The sequence below is a fragment of the Saccostrea echinata genome, unplaced genomic scaffold (genome assembly GCF_033153115.1).
Source record: "Saccostrea echinata isolate AGI-Se365-2 ecotype Australia unplaced genomic scaffold, CSIRO_AGI_Sech_v1 ptg000028l, whole genome shotgun sequence".
NCBI lineage: Eukaryota > Metazoa > Mollusca > Bivalvia > Ostreida > Ostreidae > Saccostrea > Saccostrea echinata.
In genome coordinates this window covers 4,173,058-4,194,249 of record NW_026889777.1, presented here as the reverse complement: position 1 = coordinate 4,194,249, position 21,192 = coordinate 4,173,058, and the positions used below count along the sequence as shown (strand labels likewise).

The 21,192-nt window shown below is 34.3% G+C and overlaps 1 protein-coding gene across 4 annotated transcripts in view; it reads left to right on the top strand.

Annotated features, from left to right (window-relative positions):
* LOC133194042 (ATP-dependent translocase ABCB1-like) overlaps positions 1-21,192 on the top strand; it is a 39,480-nt gene that overhangs the window by 11,415 nt on the left and 6,873 nt on the right. For 3 of the 4 annotated variants that reach the window (XM_061329965.1, XM_061329963.1, XM_061329966.1), the window contains 18 exons: positions 6,977-7,128; positions 7,512-7,738; positions 8,110-8,225; positions 8,564-8,735; positions 10,796-10,967; positions 11,165-11,289; positions 11,737-11,911; positions 12,672-12,785; positions 13,582-13,692; positions 14,321-14,446; positions 14,694-14,897; positions 15,005-15,175; positions 15,812-15,973; positions 16,156-16,177; positions 17,200-17,220; positions 18,060-18,217; positions 18,840-18,995; positions 19,224-19,328. In XM_061329965.1, the coding sequence (XP_061185949.1) occupies positions 6,977-7,128; positions 7,512-7,738; positions 8,110-8,225; positions 8,564-8,735; positions 10,796-10,967; positions 11,165-11,289; positions 11,737-11,911; positions 12,672-12,785; positions 13,582-13,692; positions 14,321-14,446; positions 14,694-14,897; positions 15,005-15,175; positions 15,812-15,973; positions 16,156-16,177; positions 17,200-17,220; positions 18,060-18,217; positions 18,840-18,995; positions 19,224-19,328 (2,489 nt within the window). The remainder of the gene's footprint in view (positions 1-6,976; positions 7,129-7,511; positions 7,739-8,109; positions 8,226-8,563; positions 8,736-10,795; positions 10,968-11,164; positions 11,290-11,736; positions 11,912-12,671; positions 12,786-13,581; positions 13,693-14,320; positions 14,447-14,693; positions 14,898-15,004; positions 15,176-15,811; positions 15,974-16,155; positions 16,178-17,199; positions 17,221-18,059; positions 18,218-18,839; positions 18,996-19,223; positions 19,329-21,192) is intronic. The other variant, XM_061329964.1, reaches the window with a different exon arrangement.

Genomic DNA, 21,192 nt, shown 5'->3' with positions numbered 1-21,192 from the left:
ACACTTTTACATTATTTTCTTTTTAAAATGGCTATCTTTATGATTACACCAACTCTGAACATGCTATGTGAAAAACTCTGTCGTCTATAGTTTTGTAACTCCAGCATATGACAAGTACATGTGCTTTTATTAAACTCCCAATTTTCCATTAATGCCCACAAAATCTACCTATAGCTTAAGATCGATAATATACCGCCCGACAATCATACAAAAATAAAACAATAGCTGCTGATTTGATTGACAGGCCAGCAATCTGTGCTACCTGATACTGTAGTCAGAGTTTGCATGCTTAGAAAGCAATTACACGTACCTGGTCACGCGTCAAACGCTTTCATGTACCGCTTGAAAAGTCGCTTTGTATACACTCTGGTAAAAACTTATATCTTTGTTGGTAATTATATTTCACAAAATAATTGAGAGAAGAGAATTAAATTTTGAGTTCATTATTTTTTATTTTCACTGCTGTTTTGTACATTGTACTTGTACGCGATATGTCGCCCAAGATAACTGTACAGCTTTCCGAAGAAAAAAAAAATTGGCGTCTATTCGAGCCCCTTTTCGCCTTCAATGTCCTCTTCAAAACATGCCTGTTTACAGAGAAGAGATCAAAATATTCAATAAAATATTTCATTTTATATGTAATTTGATTTGTATGTATAAGTATCTGAAAGGCTATATTGTGCTGAATTTTTTGAAATACATGTTTTATGTAATACATATTTTTTAGCATACGATAAAATATCGGCAAAACTATAAGCTTAATTATTTCTAATGTCCAGAACTGTGTAACCTAAAATCCATGCATTTAAGAAGTTTGTTAACTTTTTATAATTTAATTCCACTTGCACGCGCGGTTCAAAAGAAAAAAAAAATGTACAAGGAGTACATATACATGGACTTGAATATAACAAATTTATTAGCACACATCTAATGATGAAAATGAACATAATTGATAATACACTTTTACAACTTTATTTCAATGATAAGTTATTCTAAAATTTTACTTCAAATGTCAGAAAGGCCAGCACAGCCAAACTACTTTTAATTGTCTCTGTTTTAATTAAAATGTCAATCACAATAACTCTTTTCTTTAGATCCCTTTATTTCTTATTTGCACATAGTTACATGAAATCCATGCACGGCGCTACACCTGTCAATCAAAATTGTAAACTCCGGATTCCACGGAAACATTTCCCATGTGGTGTAAAATATTCTTTAGGTCAATTCTAATTTTACGCTTTTATAGATACAGTGTAATATTTCGAAACAACGTTTTAATTAAGGCTGAAGATGCATGCTGTGAATTTATCAAACCTGCAGTCCTAACTGACGATTTGTTCTTACATGTATATTATAATCAATCAGAGAGCCCAGTATTTGTGAAAAATTTTGATTGAGATTTCACTTTCCCTTTAGGATAAAACGATTGATTAAATAGATTATGCATATGAGATGGATACCTGTACTACAATATGTACATATAAATGTATACTTTTCACTTTGTAACAAGAATCTGTTATTGACAATTAAAAGTGAAGAGTTTAGGTAAAAGACTTTGACAAATGACAAGTTATTCCTTCTTAGTCACTATATAGCTTAGAGCTATATGGTCGTGCCCCCCCTCCCCGCAATTATGGTTTTATTTTTTATTTTTTGCTAAGATATATAAAAAATTGATTGATTGTGCCCCGTCCCAGAAAAAATGAAATTGCTTTCTACAGGCTTAAGTCAGAACATGATTTCATAATGATAGTACCTTTATCAAAATATTTCTACCCCTACGATTCGTAGTCGTGGTTTCGAATACCACCACGTCGCCCGCCTGGCGCAGTGGTTTGAGCGTTTGCTCTAGAGTCGCGGAGTAAGGAGTTAATCTTTACGTCGCGGGTTCGACTCCCTGTGCGGGACATGGAGACCGGTCCTTTGCATGAGACCGTATAAACCGAGATCCCGTGTAGCAGTAGATGCTGGCACGAAAGAGATCCCTCACTGCTCAATGGCCTTGAGTGTCGAGTATAGGTCTGAATTTGCAGCCCTCCACCGGCAAGTGGTGGCGTTTCCATACATGTATATGAGTGAAAAATCTCGACGGGAACGTTAACACACAAACAAACAAACAATTTCACTACAGAACGTGGAGTGTGGTCCTTCGGATGAGGCCGTATAAACCGAGGTCCCGTGTAGCAGTAGGTGCCGACATGAAAAAAATCCCCCACTGCTCAATGGCCTTGAGTGTCGAGTATAGGTCTGAATTTGCAGCCCTCCACTGGCAAATGCTGGCAGCTCAAGGGACGTTAAACAACAAAGAGACAATCAAACAAACATTTTTGTGTCGCCTGCAGAGTAGAGCAGCACTTAGCGATCAATTTACCTGGCGTCTGTCTTGCTGTCCGTCCGTCTGTCACACCTTATATCTCGAGAATTGTAAGAAGTATGGATTTGATAATTTGCACATATAGCTTGACACTATGGCTTTTGTATTTTTCCATGGCTTCCGATCTAGATATCCTTGAACTTGACCTTTGACCTACTTTTCAAAATAACCAATAATGCCGATATACAACTTCATTTTGATATTTATGAGGTAAGTCTATGCCATTTAGAATGTGCACTGTTTGTCATAATACTAGCGTTACAGTCCACTTGACCTTTGACCTATTTTGTAAAATATACTGCGGAAGGTTAAATTTAACTTATGTCTTTTGAAATTACAGAGGCAGGGTTTGATAATTAACAGTTATACATGTTTATGAGCCCATGACAATGTATTTTGACACTGTATGAAATAAAGGAAACCACAAAAACTGAAATTTAAGTACTATGAAAATACAACGGGATCGGTATTCCAAAATGGATGGTGTAGACTGACAATTGCTGATATGATAGACTGAAGCCTCTTTCGAAGGATTGTTGAAATCACATACTTAAATAATTTATATATAATTATTTATAATAAAGGAGATGGGTGAACATAGCGTGCAAAAAGCCTATAGCTTCAGATATATAAAAAATCATGTTCAGTTTGTGAATTTAGTATTTAGAGTAAAGTTCTCATTATTGAAATTTATGAAATTACGATAAACAAAACTTTTCTGAGGAAAAATTTCTCGGCAAAATTTATTCTTTTATTAAAAAAATAAATATGTGGTATTCATGGGGTTCGAACCCTGGCAATAAAAATCCTGAGTATTATTTTCTTTCGAGACTAGCACGCTAACCACTAGACTACACAAGTCCTGATGAAGAGTGGCATTTAAATCATGTTTAATTGTGATATGACCCTTGACTTAATGGACTTCAAGTATTTCTCGAAAAGATGCGAATGTTATGTCATAAAAGTATATTTTTAAGGTATAGTGGGTCATTGCTCCATATTTTTGGTAACCAAAAAATATATATTTTTATGCAAACTTTGAGGATTAACTTTCAAAAAGGTGGAGCGAAGACCCACTCATATCGAAAAATAGCATTATAGTATGAGAAAATGACTCTTTTTGCCCGCTTTAGTGTGTGTCTAATATTTCCCAGGCAAATAATTTCAATCTTTTAGGGATTTTTGCAAATTATAGAGATTTTATATAAAGTATATTTTAATGTTAGACGAAATATCAAGGAAAATTTTGATATAATTGAAATTTAATTTTTCATCTTCATGTTTGTCACACTATAGGCTTATCGCTCGTCATATTCACCCATCTCCTTTATTCAAATTTCATTAATATCCATTTTAGCTTTCAGGGGTTAAGGATTTGCATTTCTATTTGATTGTTAGATTCTATCACAGTCTTACTGTCCCTGGATTTTTTTTTTTTTTTGGCATGAACTATATTCAATGCCGTAGCAAATAAATTGCTGATAACTTTTAGACTTAGTTACATCTTTATTGAAGCTAAAACCATGCGTTCCTGGGAACACTCTAGTTCTGTAAGAAATCGGCAAAGATAATTAAGCAGAGATTTTTGATGAATAAAATGGTTTTTTTAACATGTATGGTCTGCGTTATAAAACATGATGTGATAGGGTAACGTAATGCACCTTGTACACGTACTCAAGGACACCGACGTTTTTCAATATCGAAATTGGACATAAAACATATTTACAATAAAATTTGAAGCCAGCGAGTTAAAAGTAATAAATTACAATTATATGGAAACGAAATGAAAAAAAACATGTGTAAACTTGTCAAGTTGGAAACACTCTGAATGGGTATTGTTGGTATCATACAGACTGTGTCATGGCCTTGACTCAAGTTTAAGGTCACTAAGAACAAGATGCTTTTACTGGATGTGTGGTCTGAAAGAACAGGTGTTAACTTGTCAAGTCGGTAACACAGATAGGTTTGCGTCATAGCCAGAGTGTGTCATGGCTTGATGCAAGGTCATCTGGACAAGTTCAAGGTCACGAAAGAGAAAGTGTACATTATTTTATTGTCTTTCTACTGGCGAAGCATTGCAAGTTGATAGTCCCTTAAAAGATTATTAATCATCTTAGAATATGGCATGACCTTGACTCAAGGTCACTGCTCCAACGGAAGACCTATTCGTTGCTCTGCAACGAGCTGGGCTCTAGTTCTTCCACTTACTGTTGTTCCTATTGCTCTCTCTCTCTCTCTCTCTCTCTCTCCCCCCCCTCTCTCTCTCTCACACACACACAAACACACAATACCAATTTATGTATCTTTTTTGCATATGTACATGTATATGATGATGACTACATGTATGTACAGAATACATGTATTTGTTCCCTGAAAACATTAAGGTGATAGTGAACATTCAGTAGACTTTCTCTGTCTCTGTAAGTGTATTGGTGTGTAGTTGAACTTCTTAGACACACAGGTATGTTCATGGAAAAGAATCAATACACACAGGGAATAGGGTCTGCCATATCTTACATTTAATTTTGTTTAAGACTGGAATCCCCGATAATATGAAGAATGTTCAGGTGAAATACAGGAAATGAAAAATTCTGTCAGAGGTTTGAGTGTTTTTATTATAAAAATTTAATTCATTCAGTATTTTAATTGTTTAAGTTTCAAAAGGGAAAAACAGGTGAAATAAGCTAAAGAATTTTTTTTTAAAAATTCCATATATATAGATCTAGTTTGTCATTTTTTTTGTATTTGCTTGATGGAATTTCCTAAAAGTGCTTGAAAAAAGATTTTAAAAGTGCTGCAAAAGTGCTTTTAAAGCTGTATGAAACCTGGTATTATAGTTTTATTAATTAGAATCCTAAATTTCCTTTAAAAGAACATGATAATTCAAAATAAAACAATTCAATACAATGATTGTATAATATGGTGCAATCTTACACAATGCACACATGTCTACTAGGCTCTTGTCCCGGAATTTAAACTCTAGGTCATAGTACTAGATATTGAATGCACTGAATGTAAGAAGAATTCGGTCACATGACTAAATATGGTAATGACTTTTCTCCCGCTTAGTTTTGACGATCAAGGGGCGTTAAATACTTTAACGATAGAAGTAATTCTTTTATTTATTCCACCTTTTTTTAACCCCTCTTTTATAACAATGCAGAATATGTCATTCATGTTGTCGACGCCTCTTTCAAGATGAATTAAATGAAAGAGATAGAGGGTGCCTGATTCTTGATAAATGTTATTATATATCAAAATTTTTATTATTTATCAATGGTTAGAACATATTTATTTTTAGCATTAATTTGCATATTTTTGAATTTTAGCTCAAGGTAGTCCAATCCTCAGATTCTGAAAATTGGGAGTTGAGTAATTGAAAATGCTCACAAAAATGTCTCTGAATTTTCAAAGTAACATGTATTTGTCCGCGGTAATTCTTCAAAGTTCAGCATTAAATTTAATCATATTATACAGTTGTAAATGATCAAATCTCAAATAAATTTTTATGAAATGCAAATAAAAACTCCAGCTATGCATTTTCCTATTGAAAATCGATCAACAAATATATTTTAGGATCAAGAACTACAGTTATCCAGGCATCTGGAGAAAATTGCATTTTTTTTAAAAAAAATACCTATATGGTTCTTTAGTCATGTTCTTCTATTTACTTCAATTGCTATATAATACATACTGTAAAAAACTTTTTTTATCATTGAGAAAGCATTACAGATCACTTCTAATTGCATATCATGCTAATAAACATTGGTTTCTAATGTTAGATTAAAGAAAATTTGATTTCTCTAAAAAATGTATTTATTTTTGTACTATTATGGGGTACAAATGTCAACTTTTTACAAGACCATTTCTAAGACTTCAAAGAACTTTGGATCCATTCAGATGCTACAAAATGAAAATTGTTGCAAGAAAAAATTCAGTTTCATGATTCATTTTGAAACTTTTGTAATTAAATAATAAATTTAAGAGTTATCCTTTCTGGCTGAGGAGTGGATATCCTTATGAAGTAAATACTTATTCTTAGGAATTAGGAATAATTAGGTTATAAACCTAAGCTGGTCTGTATTCATGCTCACAGTCTTTATTGTAAAGGTATAATGTAAAAAAATAATTCATACAATCATTTATAAAGCTGAAGCCCATGCATTAAAAAGAATTCGAAAAGATTCAGTATACATGTATGTGTAAATCCCAGGACTTTCAAAAAGATTAGAAACAGTTTGTACTTATAACAGTTTGGTCAAGGTACCTTGTGGAAGTGATTTTAGTTGTGTAAATGTGTTATCAAATTTTTCTCCATCAAATATTTTGGCTGGTACGATCATGATTTCAGCTGGGTAAAAGTACTGGGTACTTGCAGATTTTGATAGGCTTGAAATCCCCTTACAAAATTCATCATTCATGATTGTGAAAGACCAAGATAGGTATTTTTGACCATTGTGAATCTTGAAGAAATTGACAATTTTCACACTACACCAAAGAGACATTTTAAATATCTCAGTTTCTACCGTAATCATCCCATGAAATCTGTTTGAATTATGTCATCATTGATGTTTTAATTATTAGATGAAACTTTTGTTGTAGATTCTGAAGGGGAGGGAGAGCCAGCCGTTAATGGCCGCCCAGCAACAGCATCCACAGTCGACATGGACAAAGTGGAAATTAAAACGGGAAAAGATGACGAGAAAGAAAAAGAGAAGAAAGAACCCCAGAAAATGGTCGGCACCTGTGAAATAGTAAGTGGGAACTCAAATGTTCTAGCAGAAGTCCAATATGGAAATATAAATTTAAGCATCTTGTAACTTAAAAACTAAGGTCACATGTACATAGGTAAGAATCAGTAAAATACAAATACCTATAATTATAAAAGAAAAAGTGATGATATTTTGATTTTTGATAAAACATTAGAAATCAGTTCTGTATATAAGATCAACAGTCAGTGGAAAAAGGGATGGGGGTGGGTTTTCATCAGCTTATGATGTTGTAAGATTTTTAGACAAAATTGTAAACAACCAAAAGACACTTACATAGAATTGAATTTTTAAATTTTTTTTACATGGGAAAAGATATTAAAGCTGTATTTACATAAAAACTAATGCATTTTTTTCCTTTTCTTTAGTTTAAATATGCAGACTGTTTGGATGTGTTCTTGATGTTTCTGGGTTCGTTCTGTGCCCTCTGTCATGGCGCCGCCCTGCCCTGTATGATTATCGTGTTTGGGAATATGATTGACACCTTCGTGGAGTCGGGAAAACTGCGGTTTTTCCTGATGAGCTTGAATTCTACCTACTTACAATCCCAAGGGCTGAGTGTAGAAAGTATTATCAAGGATCCCAAAATTCTGCAGTGAGTATATTCATACAGGCCTGGCAGTGAGTATATTCATACAGGCCTGGCAGTGAGTATATTCATACAGGCCTGGCAGTGAGTATATTCATACAGGCCTGAATGTTGAACTTTAGGTGTCACTGCAGGGAGTACGTGTGCACTAAGTCTAAAAGATAACTCTGTGAAGCATTGCATTGCACAAATTCTTCTGTAGTTCTAAGTAAATAAAGAAATGTTCTGTTTTTTTAGCTGAAAGTCACACTTCCTTTACATTCAGTTAGTCACTTTGGAGAGTGTTTTAATGCAATTTTTATGACTTTTTTTTATCTGTTCACTTTCGCTCATTTCCGGTTTTATCTCCATAACTGAACCATTGTGTTTGTTTTTAGACCACATTTGCCAAACTTGACAACGTATTACAATATAACAGACTTCTCAATTTACAACAATTCAATTCAGTATGATTTGTTGGATACCATGACAGAATTTGCTGTTTATTATATTGGTAAGTAAAAATCAAATATACTTAAAAGTGTTACTTATGAAATAATTGGAACATTATGCATGTATATTTGATCCCGTTAGATAAGAGGATAATTCAGTAGAAAAGTTAGTTCATAGATAAAAAGGAAATGATGTACTATTCTAAAGAAAATGCAAATGATATAATGTTTTAAAGGATGGAAAGTACATGTATTTACATTTATGTTATGTGAAAATTTCACATTTGAGATGCACATTTATATATCAAAAAAAAATTATAAGTAAGGACAAATAAATCATTTTTGTCCAGAAATTTGAAATAGATTATTGAATTTCAAATGGAGTCTTTTTTCTTTGCAGCCATTGGTTGTGGTGTACTGGTGCTAGGATATGGTCAGGTGGTTGGTTGGGTGACTGCCGCAGAACGACAGTGCCACAGAATCCGAATCTCATTCTTCCGCAATGTGATGCGGCAGGAGATTGGCTGGTTTGACACACATGACTCAGGAGAGCTCAGTACAAGACTTGCAGAGTAAGACATGTTTGGAATATCGTAAAAATGCATATTTAGGCCAAAATAAAAAATTCCTTTGTTTCCCCTCATGCAACCGACCCAGTTAAATTGCCCCAACTGAAAAGTTCTTTTAATAAGATAATTCAAATATTTTTTTTTAATGTCTATCAACTTTTATAAAATACAATTTCATTAAAATCTGTTTTTATCAAAACGGCAGATTTTGTTCTAAATTGTGATTTTGAAGCGTTTGTTGGAAACAAAGTGACGCCCACAATATGTGGTCACAGAGGGTTAGCTCATATTGTAAAACAACTGCGACATATCAACCTTATGCCGTTTGCTTATTAGAATCCTACATTCTTGAAACATTTCGTTAATAAAATTTACCATGACTAATTAAGAGTGTTTCAGTGGTATTTACAAACCCTGTCTTTTAAAATTATGGTACGTAGTAAGCATGGTAAGGCCTGCCTCATGAGCAGACAAAGGGCCCATCTTGTGAACACATCAATCAATTTCACTACATATTATTTAATTTGAGTTTTGATCTAATAATATTTACATTTCCAATGTCTTTGTCCGAAATAAAATTACAAATTGTAAAAATACTTTATTTCTACATAAATCTACTGGTTCATCGATAGGTGCGGTTAAAAAAAATCATGTGCGGGGCGTTACAAATAGAGACAGAAGCGGGGCTATTAGCACGGGAATTTGCAGAATCAGGAGCATGTAAATATAAGGAATAACTGTCAGATTTTTTGGATTCATGACCATGATCAATCGATTGGCTTGCGTGATAATTTTATGCATAAACGCCTTCGGCGTTTATGCAAATTATCACGCAAGCCACTCGATTGATCACATCATGAATCCAAAAAATTAGACAGTTATTCCTTAAAACAGTTCATCTATGTTCCTATGATTACTATATGGGACCATAAGAGTTGTTGTAAATACGTCTGCATATATCATCCTGTGAAAATAATTCAGAAGTCCTTCTTCATGCCTTTTATTCATGTGTAACTTTGTGACTTTGACATTGTGTATTGCATTTTTATCAAATCTAGATACGGTTTGGTTCAATTAAATATTGTTTATATATACTTTTTCCAAATAGTTTTGAAATCATGATACAGCTTCCTGAGACGTCCAGTGTGTCTTCTTCACTCCGGCTCTTGAAGATTGGTTGTTTCTCTGTTTTAAATCCCTTTTGGAATTGTTGGGATGAAAACATTTGAACATTTGCCCGTTGAAAGGCTACAAATTTATACCTGTCCTCGACACTTTTGGCCATTGAGCAGTGAGGGATCTTTTTCATGCCAGCATCTACTGCGCCACTGGGTCTAAGTTTTTACGCTCTCATTCAAAGCACCAATCTCAAAGTCCTGCTTTGGGATTTGAATCTGCGACTTAGTATTTGCTCCTTACGTCGGGATTCCAAAACGAAATGTTCTATAACCACTGCACAATACAAGGCCCTTGAAAAAGTGCATTGCAGGTGTAAGCACTGGTTTGAAAAATATCCTAGTGCTCGGATGTCTGGTCTTTGCGTATTTGAGAATCTTGTCTTATTTAATATTCAATTTCAGTAAATTTACTTTGCTTGGCATGAGATATTTCACTAGCTCAACTAAATATAGTTTGAATTAATTTACCTTAAATTTTGCTTTTAAATGGCATTTGTATGATATTCTGTTTACAAATCGTTTTCTTTTGTACTTTTTCTTATTCAAAAAGGTATAAGTCCATTGAATTTCAGAATGCATTTTCAAAGCTGCTGTCAGAAAAAAATATTATTTACCTACCTACCTACCCAACTTGAGATTTTAGGGTCGGGTTAGGGGAAACAAAGATATTTTTAATGATGGTCTTATACTGGGCTTAAGTACATGTTTTTACACATCAACATTATGTGTGGATGTAAAATATGCAGTCAGTATTTTGTAATGATGATTCTAAGGCATGGATATTTTTGTGTCATACACAGCATACATATATATAGCTTTTAGCTTTCCTCATAACTAATTCATCTTTTTCACAAAGTTGTTAACGTGTGTCTCTTTCTCTTTTAGTGATATCAATAAAATCCACCTCGGAATTGGGGACAAGATGGGGACTTTTGTCCAGTGGATGTCTGGGTTCTTTGCGGGGTTCACGATCGGATTTATTTATGGGTGGAAACTAACACTGGTCATCCTGGCTATTACACCATTGCTGGCTGGAGTGGCTACTCTGATGAACAAAGTAGGACATCAAAGATTCATCATTGATTAATTGATTAATATAATTATATTTTGATGTAGATGTTTTGTGTTTTCACATGGCACCTGTGTTGTTGTGTGTTTTCACTTGACACCTATATGTTATCACATTTGGCACCTGTGTTATTAACAGTGTGTTATCACTTGGCACCTGTGTTAATTGTCGTTTGTTGATTTCAGCTGCTGTCCCTCAGTGCCAGTAAAGAGATGACGGCGTACGCTAAGGCCGGCTCTGTCGCAGAGGAAGTCCTCGGGGCCATCAGAACTGTGGCCGCATTTGGTGGACAGAAGAAGGAATGTGCCAGGTATATGTCTGTCCAGCATTAGCTTGGAGGTTACAGTTTGGCTTAGATCTAGGAAATAAAAATTCCCTAGCCTCCAAATCAGGTTAAGTAGATGTAGAATAAAGTATGATTGAAAATTCAATTCTTCAGGACTTTGAAAAACTTTGGAAATAGCTGGGTTTGATTACAATAAGACAATGCTATACCAGTGCCCAGAATGGAAGTATGCTGGATTCTGTGTTTTAAAAAATATGTTCATAATTTTGTCATTTTGCATTAAAGGGAACAATAATTATATAGAGAAAACATAAATACTGGGGTCATATCAATCTGCAATGCTATAAGAAATGAATTAGTACTCTCTTCAACATTTTGATGTGAAAAAATATTACATGCAAGTTTCATATGGAAAAAAAATATTTCCCACCTTTTCCTTAGAGGTTTTATTGGTGTCTCTTTGCTGTAAAGGTATGACAGCCATCTTGAGGAAGCTAAGAAGAACGGGGTCAAGAAGGGGATCACCGTGGGGTGGTCCATGGGTCTGGTGTATCTGGTGGTGTTCTGTGCCTATGGTCTCGGATTCTGGTATGGATCCAAGCTCATCCGTGAGGACGACGATTATAAGGTCTCCAATGTCCTCATTGTAAGTTGACATATTTTTGTCCGCATTATAAGTTAACATTTTTTCCTCATTTGTAAATTAATATTATATTTTTGTCCTCTTCAAGTTAACATTTTTTTCCTCATTGTAAGTTTACAATATATCTGACCTCTTGTAAGTTGATACATGTATTTTTGTCTTCACTGTAAGTTGACTATTATATATTAGACCTCTTGTAAGTTGACATTTTTGTTCTCATTGTAAGTTAACATTTTTTGTCCTCATTGTAAGTTGACAATATATATTTTTATACCTCTTGTAAGTTGACATTTTTGACCTCATTGTAAGTTGACAATATATTTTTGACCTCATGTAAGTTGATATTTTTGTCTTCATTGTAAGTTGACTATATTATTATCTTTTCCCCGCATTGTAAATGCATATTTGTCTTCATTGAATGTGGAAGTCATATTTCTATCTTTTAAAATGTAGACATTATATTTTTGGTCAGAGTAACTTTATTTCATGTTTCTATCTCCATGTATTTTACAATTTTTTGTGGTGGTCAAATTAGAAGTTTTTAAAATATCTCAAACTAATTATATGTAAATTTTGCTTTACACTTTAATATCAAGAGATTGCAGAATTTTGTTTTAATATTCACTTTGATAAACATTTGTGATAATATAGAATTGCCATTTGTCATTACTAAAAAAAAAATGTGAATTCTCATCTTGGGCATATTACACCCATACAACTTTGTTTAATCAGTACATGTATACTGTACACATTTGTTTGACAGGTCTTCTTCAGCGTTCTGATTGGAGCGTTTTCTCTCGGACATGCTGCTCCAAGCATGCAAAGTTTATCTGTGGCGAGGGGATCAGCATTCACAATCTACGCCTTGATAGAACAGGTAGAACTTACACCTTGATAGAACAAGAAGCACTTGCACCTTGATAGAACAGTGCCAAAGGCCATAAACTGAGAACAGACTTAATCAAAAATTTGATTTTGATTATCTTCATGCAGTTAAAATTAACTAATGTGCATGAAAATTTTCAGGTTTGTATAATACACAAGTTCTTACTCAAGTTTAAAAATGTTGTTTCATTATCATATTTATTTTTAAAAAAATATATTGATTTGAAATTTTGATTTAAGTCTGTTCTCAGTTTATGGTCATGGAGCCAGGTAAGACTAAGGACTTGACAGCATAGGTAGCACTTATGCCTTATAGAATAGTAGCAATTTTGCCTTGATAGAACAGGTACGACTTCCACATGTATGTCTTGATATATCAGGTAGCACTTATAACTTGATAGAACAGGTCTGTGGCTAGAGATGAGCCCTTTATAAATCGTAACATGATGGGGCAAAGAAAATGAGAGTTTAGAGTTAAATTATTTGGCTTGAACATGATTGTATCCTCCTTTCCAGGTAATGTTTAGAGTCACTAAATGTTAAACTGAAGGCATATCTATACATTCATAATTTCTCACAATTTAGTGTATAATTTCTAAATATCTGTACAGATTAGAGCAGATTTCTTATTCTGCTCTAGCATTTATGTGTAATGATATTTATAAATCATATGTCGATCATTTATGCTGCCTTAGATTTGTAGAATGTACTGTCAGTGTCATTATACAGTATTATGAGAGAAGTGATTGGGAAACTGCATTAAAAAATCTTATTCGTTCAAACTTTAGGAGCCGCATATTGACTCTGCGTCAGATCAGGGGGAGAAACTGTCCTCCGTAAGTGGAAACCTGACCCTGCGGAATGTCAAATTCCGATATCCGGCCAGAGATGAGGTTCAGGTAATTTTTAAAATTTATAAAAATGTTCGGACTATAATAGCGAGCGCAGCGAGCGGCGCGAAGCGCCGCTCGTCACTGCGAGCTCTAACGACAACGCCTGGGCGAAGAGAAAATTCGGACTACTGCACATTCATTCAATAGAATTTTTTTCCGCAGTAATTCTGACCCACAATGCATCGCTTCTTGTTCTCGCTGCTAACTTCGTTCACGCGGTGACAACAACTAAAATTTCACAAAAAATAAACTCACCTTAATTTAATGGCTATTGCATGCAGATAGATTAAACGTTCTTTGTTAAAATATTTGCACTTTTTAAACTTTGTTTATGGAAATGCAGCTAACATACGACGTCATGTGACGTCACAGTTTAGACGTTCCAAATGTCTCGTGCGGTTTGAAGAGGCGGATCTTAAAATGAAGTGAACAATGCGCTCGCCCCAACGGTCGCACCGTCAACATATTATAATTCATTAAAGTGATTCATTTGAACTTAAAATACAGCCACAAGAAGCAAGCATTATACTGATGATAAACTTCTTATGAATATGAGAGAAAAAAGGAATTTTTATCTTGATATTTGTACTTAGAGGAATTTTACATTAAGATCATGACCTGATTAAATTGACAGGTTTTGAAAGGTGTCAACTTAGATATTAATCGGGGAGAAACCGTCGCCCTGGTTGGATCTAGTGGGTGTGGCAAAAGTACCATCATACAACTCCTTCAAAGGTTCTACGACCCAGAAGAAGGACAGGTAAATCTTGTTTCATAGGGAGAACAAAAAATGGGGGAAAGACAATAGCACCTTGCATTTGAAATGTCATATTGGGATTGGTACAAATTTCCACATGTTTTTTACAAGACTATTTTTCTAACCTTTGAAATTTTTTCTCTATATTTGAATACAGTTTTTTTTTGAATGTTTAAAATATTTATTAATTTCTTTATGTTGATGCAGACTAGGAAAAAAAAAACTTTTTATGTTTAAATTGATATCACAGGTTGCTCTTGATGGCAAAGACATAAGAAATCTGAATACAAAATGGCTGAGACAGCAGATAGGGGTGGTCAGTCAGGAACCTGTTTTGTTTGCAACGACCATCGCAGAAAACATCCGTTATGGCAAAGAAGGGATATCCCAGCAGGAAATTGAGGCTGCCTCCAAAATGGCTAATGCCCACGACTTCATCATGAAACTTCCCAATGTAAGGGGAATATTTAATGCCAATACATTTTATTTCAGGGTTTGTTTTTTTCTTTCAATTTGAAATAGAAATATTTATTAATCGATACATATTTATTTTATGTTTAGAAATACGAGACTTTGGTTGGAGAGCGCGGGGCCCAGATGAGTGGGGGACAAAAACAGAGGATTGCTATTGCCAGAGCCTTAGTTAGGGACCCCAGAATCCTACTACTTGATGAGGCAACTTCAGCCCTGGACACAGAAAGCGAGTCTGTGGTACAAGAGGCTCTAGACAAGGTTAGAGGTCATAACACATGACAGTTATGACATACTTGTGTAAGAACTTAATGTAATCATGGAGATTTTGGTGCAAGATACCTAATGAGAAATATTTGAGATAAATATCCCTCAGTGTACTTATGCCTTTGTACATATTTGTTTATTAGCAATACAGTATCCGGGTATTGTGGAAATAATCCCCATGCATATGCTTCATGCTACTTGCATGTGTGAATTGTACAACATGAGTCAAATATCCTTGCTTACAGTATGTTAAGGGCTATATTACAGATTTTGAGAATCTTAACCTCTGAAGCTTGCATATAATGCCAGGCTCTTGGGCAACAAAAATTAGACAAGCTCATTTTGATCTCAGTCTCACTTTTACAAAAGGAATATATAAGGGAAAAGTGAGACTGAGATCGAAAGTGAGCTCATCTAAGTTTTATGGCCCAGGAGCCAGATGTTAGTGAAGTCTCAAAAAAAGGCAAAGTTTATTATGAAACAATTTAAAAATGTTTTATAAAACTAGGTTAGAAGAAGGTACTCTGATAGATACTGAATACTAATGTAGATTAAAGAATAGAATATAAGTAGATTAAAGAATAGAATATACATGTATAAAGTGCAACAAGATAGAAATTCTATCATTAGGCTCGAGCAGGAAGAACAACTGTTGTAGTTGCACATCGTCTGTCCACCATTAAAACAGCAGATAAAATAGCTGGATTCCAAGAGGGTGTCATAGTGGAGAATGGAACTCATGATGAACTGATGAAAAAAGGGGGCGTGTACTTCACATTGGTGACCAATCAGGTGAGCCCAATGGCTGTCATTCACACTTTTCTCTGATTTTGAACCATCTTTGAAAAAAAATTGAATGATTGAAAGAGGTTAAAATTTAACATGAAAGATTATTTAGATTTTAAAATGAGGAATAAATGAAGGAAGAGTTTAGATAAACTAGATGGTTAATCTTGCCTTGTGTTTCATTTTAGACTCGGGAAGTGGATGAAGAGGGTAAGTTATAATATGTTAATCTTCATTGATTTTATCTGGAAGTATTGTTTTTCATGTTATGAGTTTTCATTAGTTTGCATTTATGGCTCATTTGGTATCTTTTTAGAGAAAAAGATTGTCTTCAGTCACAAAATTGAATACTTATTTCAGCAGGAGTCTGATTTTTTTCAATACATGTATTTAATCTCAAGTTCTTCAAGAGTGATAAAATGAAAAAAAAAAAATCTAGAAATCTGAAGGCAGCCTTTGTATAGATAAATCCATCACATCTTTTCATTTAATGGTTGCAGTGAAAGTAGTTATAATACATGTATATTTATATTGTAGTTTTTATAGCACCATATATTGCTGATCACTTGAATGTAGAACAGGCATGTGCATGCACTAGTCATCCAAAGTAAATCTGAAAATAAATGTTTGTCCTAGCTACATTTTTTTTCAGATAATTACATACGTTTTTTGTCATTGTACATGTAAAATTTTTTCTCCCTTTTTTGATACTCTACTATCAAGGGATGATCAAAATTTTTTACAGTGTGAGATGTGTGTATTTTTAGTTGTCCATTAAATTTTTGGAATTTGAATCTGGAATGTTTTGGCTTGTGATTGAGGTAGAGGTTTGGGGGGGGGAGTGTCAGTTTTATCCTATTGTTAAATAATTAAATATTTTTGAGAGAGGGAGGGAGGGAAAAAAAATTTGCTTTGGATGACCTTGCACCACATTTTATGTATTATGTTTTGGATTGTGCACGTTTTATTATAGTTGTATATGTATGTTATCAATGCTAGTCATTGGTGAAAGGAAATATGTCTTACACCAGAATGTTAAAACAAGGGTATTGAGAAAGCTTTTACGCTTGATTGAGATATCAGATTTTCAAAATTATGACAGGTGTTTATGGTGGTCTAAAACATATTTCATTGTATAGTTTATTAATAACCAGTCAGTTTAGATTTGCTGTTCTTTGATATGCTAACCTTTCCGTTTGCTGTCGTCTCATTTCATGCTAACTTAAACACAGGAGGGTCTCACGATGAAGAAGGTATGTTTACATATTAGATTTGTAATATTTAAAGAGCTTATAAATGTGGCCATTAGTTAACATTAACAAAGTCAAATAAAGCACACTGCCTTGTTTTGTTTTGTTACTGCAATAAATCTTTCCTGAATAAATATTTGAAAATGCAGTGGACAAACCCAGAGTCCGCTGTAAAGGGAATTACGTATAATTATGTATACATCAGTTTCATTTTATCAGAGATGTAAATTTTTCAACAGGATCAATTTCATTTTGCAAAATTTTTATTTTTTTAAATTTTTGTGATGAAAATTTATTTATCTAGTTTAATAAATGTTATTTCCAGTTTTGTACACAACCAAACATTCATAAATTAAAGCTTATGAATCATAAAATGTATCAAAACATTGATATTTATGTAATAGCATGCATGTGTTATTGCCAAGCTGATATTACCTTCTATGTAAAGACATCATTTATTCCTGAAGCAGAAATAAATGGCAATGTTAATACCCTGTATAACATGTGCATGTACTTTAAGCAATGAAACTTCTTTAACAAAAGAAATCTATGTCAAGTTTCTTTTAAAGTGAAAATTTAGACCCCCCCCCCCCCAAAAAAAAAAAAAATCATAAATCATATCAAATGTCCCCAGATGGGGGCTTGGTAGTAGAGGTAGATAAGAGCAAAGGAGGACAAACTTCTATATAATTTTTTTTCTATTACCAGTATACAAATCTTCAAAAATTCTATAGGTTTCCTTGGCACAAATGATCTTGCTTGCTTTAGAAGATGCCCCATCTGGATTAATTAACCATGCAAACCTGCAGTGAAGAACTGCTAATTTCTCCGTGATTTTTCAGAGGAGATGCTGATTTCAAAATTTGCCAGTCCCCAGGAGAAGGAGAAGAAAGCTCTGGATCGTCAGATTTCTTATCAAATCAAGAGCCCACTCAGAAATCAGGTGTCCATTGATAAAGTCCCTGGAGTTGAGGAAGAGGACAAAGGGGGAAAGAAAAAGGTGAGCAGAAGAAATACTCTATACAGGGAAATTTTGCCACAGTTTTATTTTTGCCCAATTTGCCCTGCATGGTTGCAAAATTTAAAATGGAACAAATTTAAAGAAGACAACATTATCTATTTAACACAACCCAGTCTGGGTGAATTTAAAATGGGGTAAAATTGTTTTCAAGTGTAAATAGGGGAAAATAACACAAGGTGAAAATAACCCTGTATACTTTACTTTCTACCATATCAGAGAGAATGAGACAATTTGATGCTTTAAGCAATAAAGTTATTAAGTATTTAAGTCTTGGGATGGTTACTTCTTGTTTTGTCTTACTAAATGCATGTACAGCCAAAATTTTCTTTTGGTTACAGATGTTTTTATGTTTTTTTAAGATCATCTGTTTTCATTCTAATTTAGGTTCAGAATTGGCTATTTCTTCTCTTTAGAATACATTGTACTACATGTACTTTGTAATTAAGATAAATGTTCCTGACATTATTAATTTAACAGTTTTATTCTGATCGAAAAAAAAATGTAAATGAAACTAGAAAGGAAAGAAAACTATTCTTAATATTTTATAAAATTATTGTATGTGTAATGTGTATTGTTCTGACTAAAAAAATTTGAATTTCAGAAAAAAGATTCTGATGAGCCCCCAGAAGCTAGCATGGCCCAGATCCTAAGGATGAACGCCAAGGAATGGCCATATATTCTGTTTGGTTGTCTGGCTGCCCTGCTGAATGGTGGTGTTCAACCCTCATTTGCCGTCATTTTCTCCGAAATCCTGGGGGTAAGGATTTTGAAGACATCAAAAATTAAAAAAAAAACTAAAAAGAAACCTAATTTAGTACTCTATTCTTGCTCAGCTTAAATATTGTCCATTGATGATAATAAAAAAAAAATTAAGCAGTTGCAAATTCTTCATGTCTACAGCAGTCTAAATTTTATCAGCTCTATTCCAGGTGTTAGATACAGCATATGCAATATATGATTGTATGTATTAACATGCCATTTGTAGGTATTTTCCGAGCCTGACCAAGAAAAACAAGAAAGAGAAGTAGAAATGTACGTTCTTATTCTTTGTGGAATCGGAGGTGTCAGTTTCTTTACCTTCCTCATACAGGTATGTAATCATTTCTAGAAAAGATTCCAGTACTGTTAAACCATGTTAATTTTTAGGTCACCTGAGTCACTCAGGTGACCTATTGCTATCTGTTTTTGTCAGTCGTCGTGCGTCGTGCTTTAACTTTGAACATTTTTAACTTCTTCTCTAAAACCGCTCAACCAATTTCAACCAAATTTGGTATATAGCATCTATGGGTGAAGGGGAAGATAAATTTTGAATTTCATGATCCCTGCCCCCCTGGGGCCTGAGGGGTGGGGCTAAAACCACCAAAATTAACGCAATCTTTAAAAATCTTCTTCTTTACTCCTGGACATCAAGCAGTCAAACTGTTGGCATCATTGTAATAAGCATGGAGCCCTCTACCAAAATTGTGAAATTCATGGCCCCAGGGTCAGGGGTTCTGGTGTTAGGGCGGGGCTCTATAGATTATATAGTGAAAAAGCATTAATTCTTTGAAAATCTTCTTCTTTGCTCTTGGGTATTAAATAAAGTAACTAAGTACATAGTTATGATGAGCAAAAGTGCCTTTTCAAAAATTGTGAATTTCATGGCCCCAGGGTCAGGGGTTCTGGTGTTAGGGCGGGGCTCTATAGATTATATAGTGAAAATGCATTAATTCTTTGAAAATCTTCTTCTCTGCTTCTGGATATTTAATAAAGTAACTAAGTACATAGTTATGATGAGCAAGAGTACCTCTTCCAAAATTGTGAATTTCATGGCCCCAGGGTCAGGGGTTCTGATGTAAGGGCGGGGCTCTATCGACTATATGGTGAAAATGCATTAATTCTTTGAAAATCTTCTCCTCTGATCCTGGGCATTAAGGTGATAAACTAAGTACATAGTTAAGATGAGGAGGTGGGCCTCTTCCAGAATTGTGAAAGCCATGGCCCCTGGGACAGGGGTTCTGGTGTTAGGGCGGGGCTCTATTGATTATATAGTGAAAATGCTTTAATTCTTTGAAAATCTTCTTCTCTGCTCCTGGGTATTATTTAAACAAACTAAGTACATGGTTATGATGCATAAGGATGCCTTTTCAAAAATTGTGAATTTCTTGGCCCCAGGGTCAGGGGTTCTGGTGTTAGGGCGGGGCTCTATTGATTATATAGTGAAAATGCATTGATTCTTTGAGAATCTTCTTCTCTGCTACTGGAGATTATTTAAACAAACTAAGTGCATGGTTATGATGCATAAGGATGCCTTTTCAAAAATTGTGAATTTCATGGCCCCAGGGTCAGGGGTTCTGGTGTTAGGGCGGGGCTCTATAGATTATATAGTGAAAATGCATTGATTCTTTGAAAATCTTCTTCTCTGCTACTGGAGATTATATAAACAAACTAAGTGCATGATTATGATAGACAAGGATGCCTCTTCCAAAATTTTTAAATATATGGCCTCAGTTTTTAGGGTTCTTGAGGAGGGGGGGGGGGGGGCTCTATTGATTATATAGTGAAAAAGCTTTAATTCTATTAATCATTAATTAATCCTGTCTGCTCCTTAGTGTTGAGCTGATAAATAAATTGCTTAGCTATGATGAAAATGGGAGCTTCGAACAGAATTTTTAAATCTTGTGGTCCTAGGATCAGGGGTTCTGGCATAACAAGGGGGGGGGGGGCTTTTGATAATATAGTGGAAAAGTGTTAATTCTTTGAAGTCCATAGTTATGATGATGAGGGTAACTCTTCCAAATTTGTAAATTTCTTGACCCTTGGTCTTGGGTTCTGGTGTTAGGGTAAGGCTTTGTTGAATCTGTAGTGAAAATGCATTGTACCTGTGAAATTCTTCTCTGCTTCTGGGCATATTGGAAGCAAACTGAGTAAAAGTTTAAATGATATGAGTAAGCATATCTCTACCAGATTTTTAA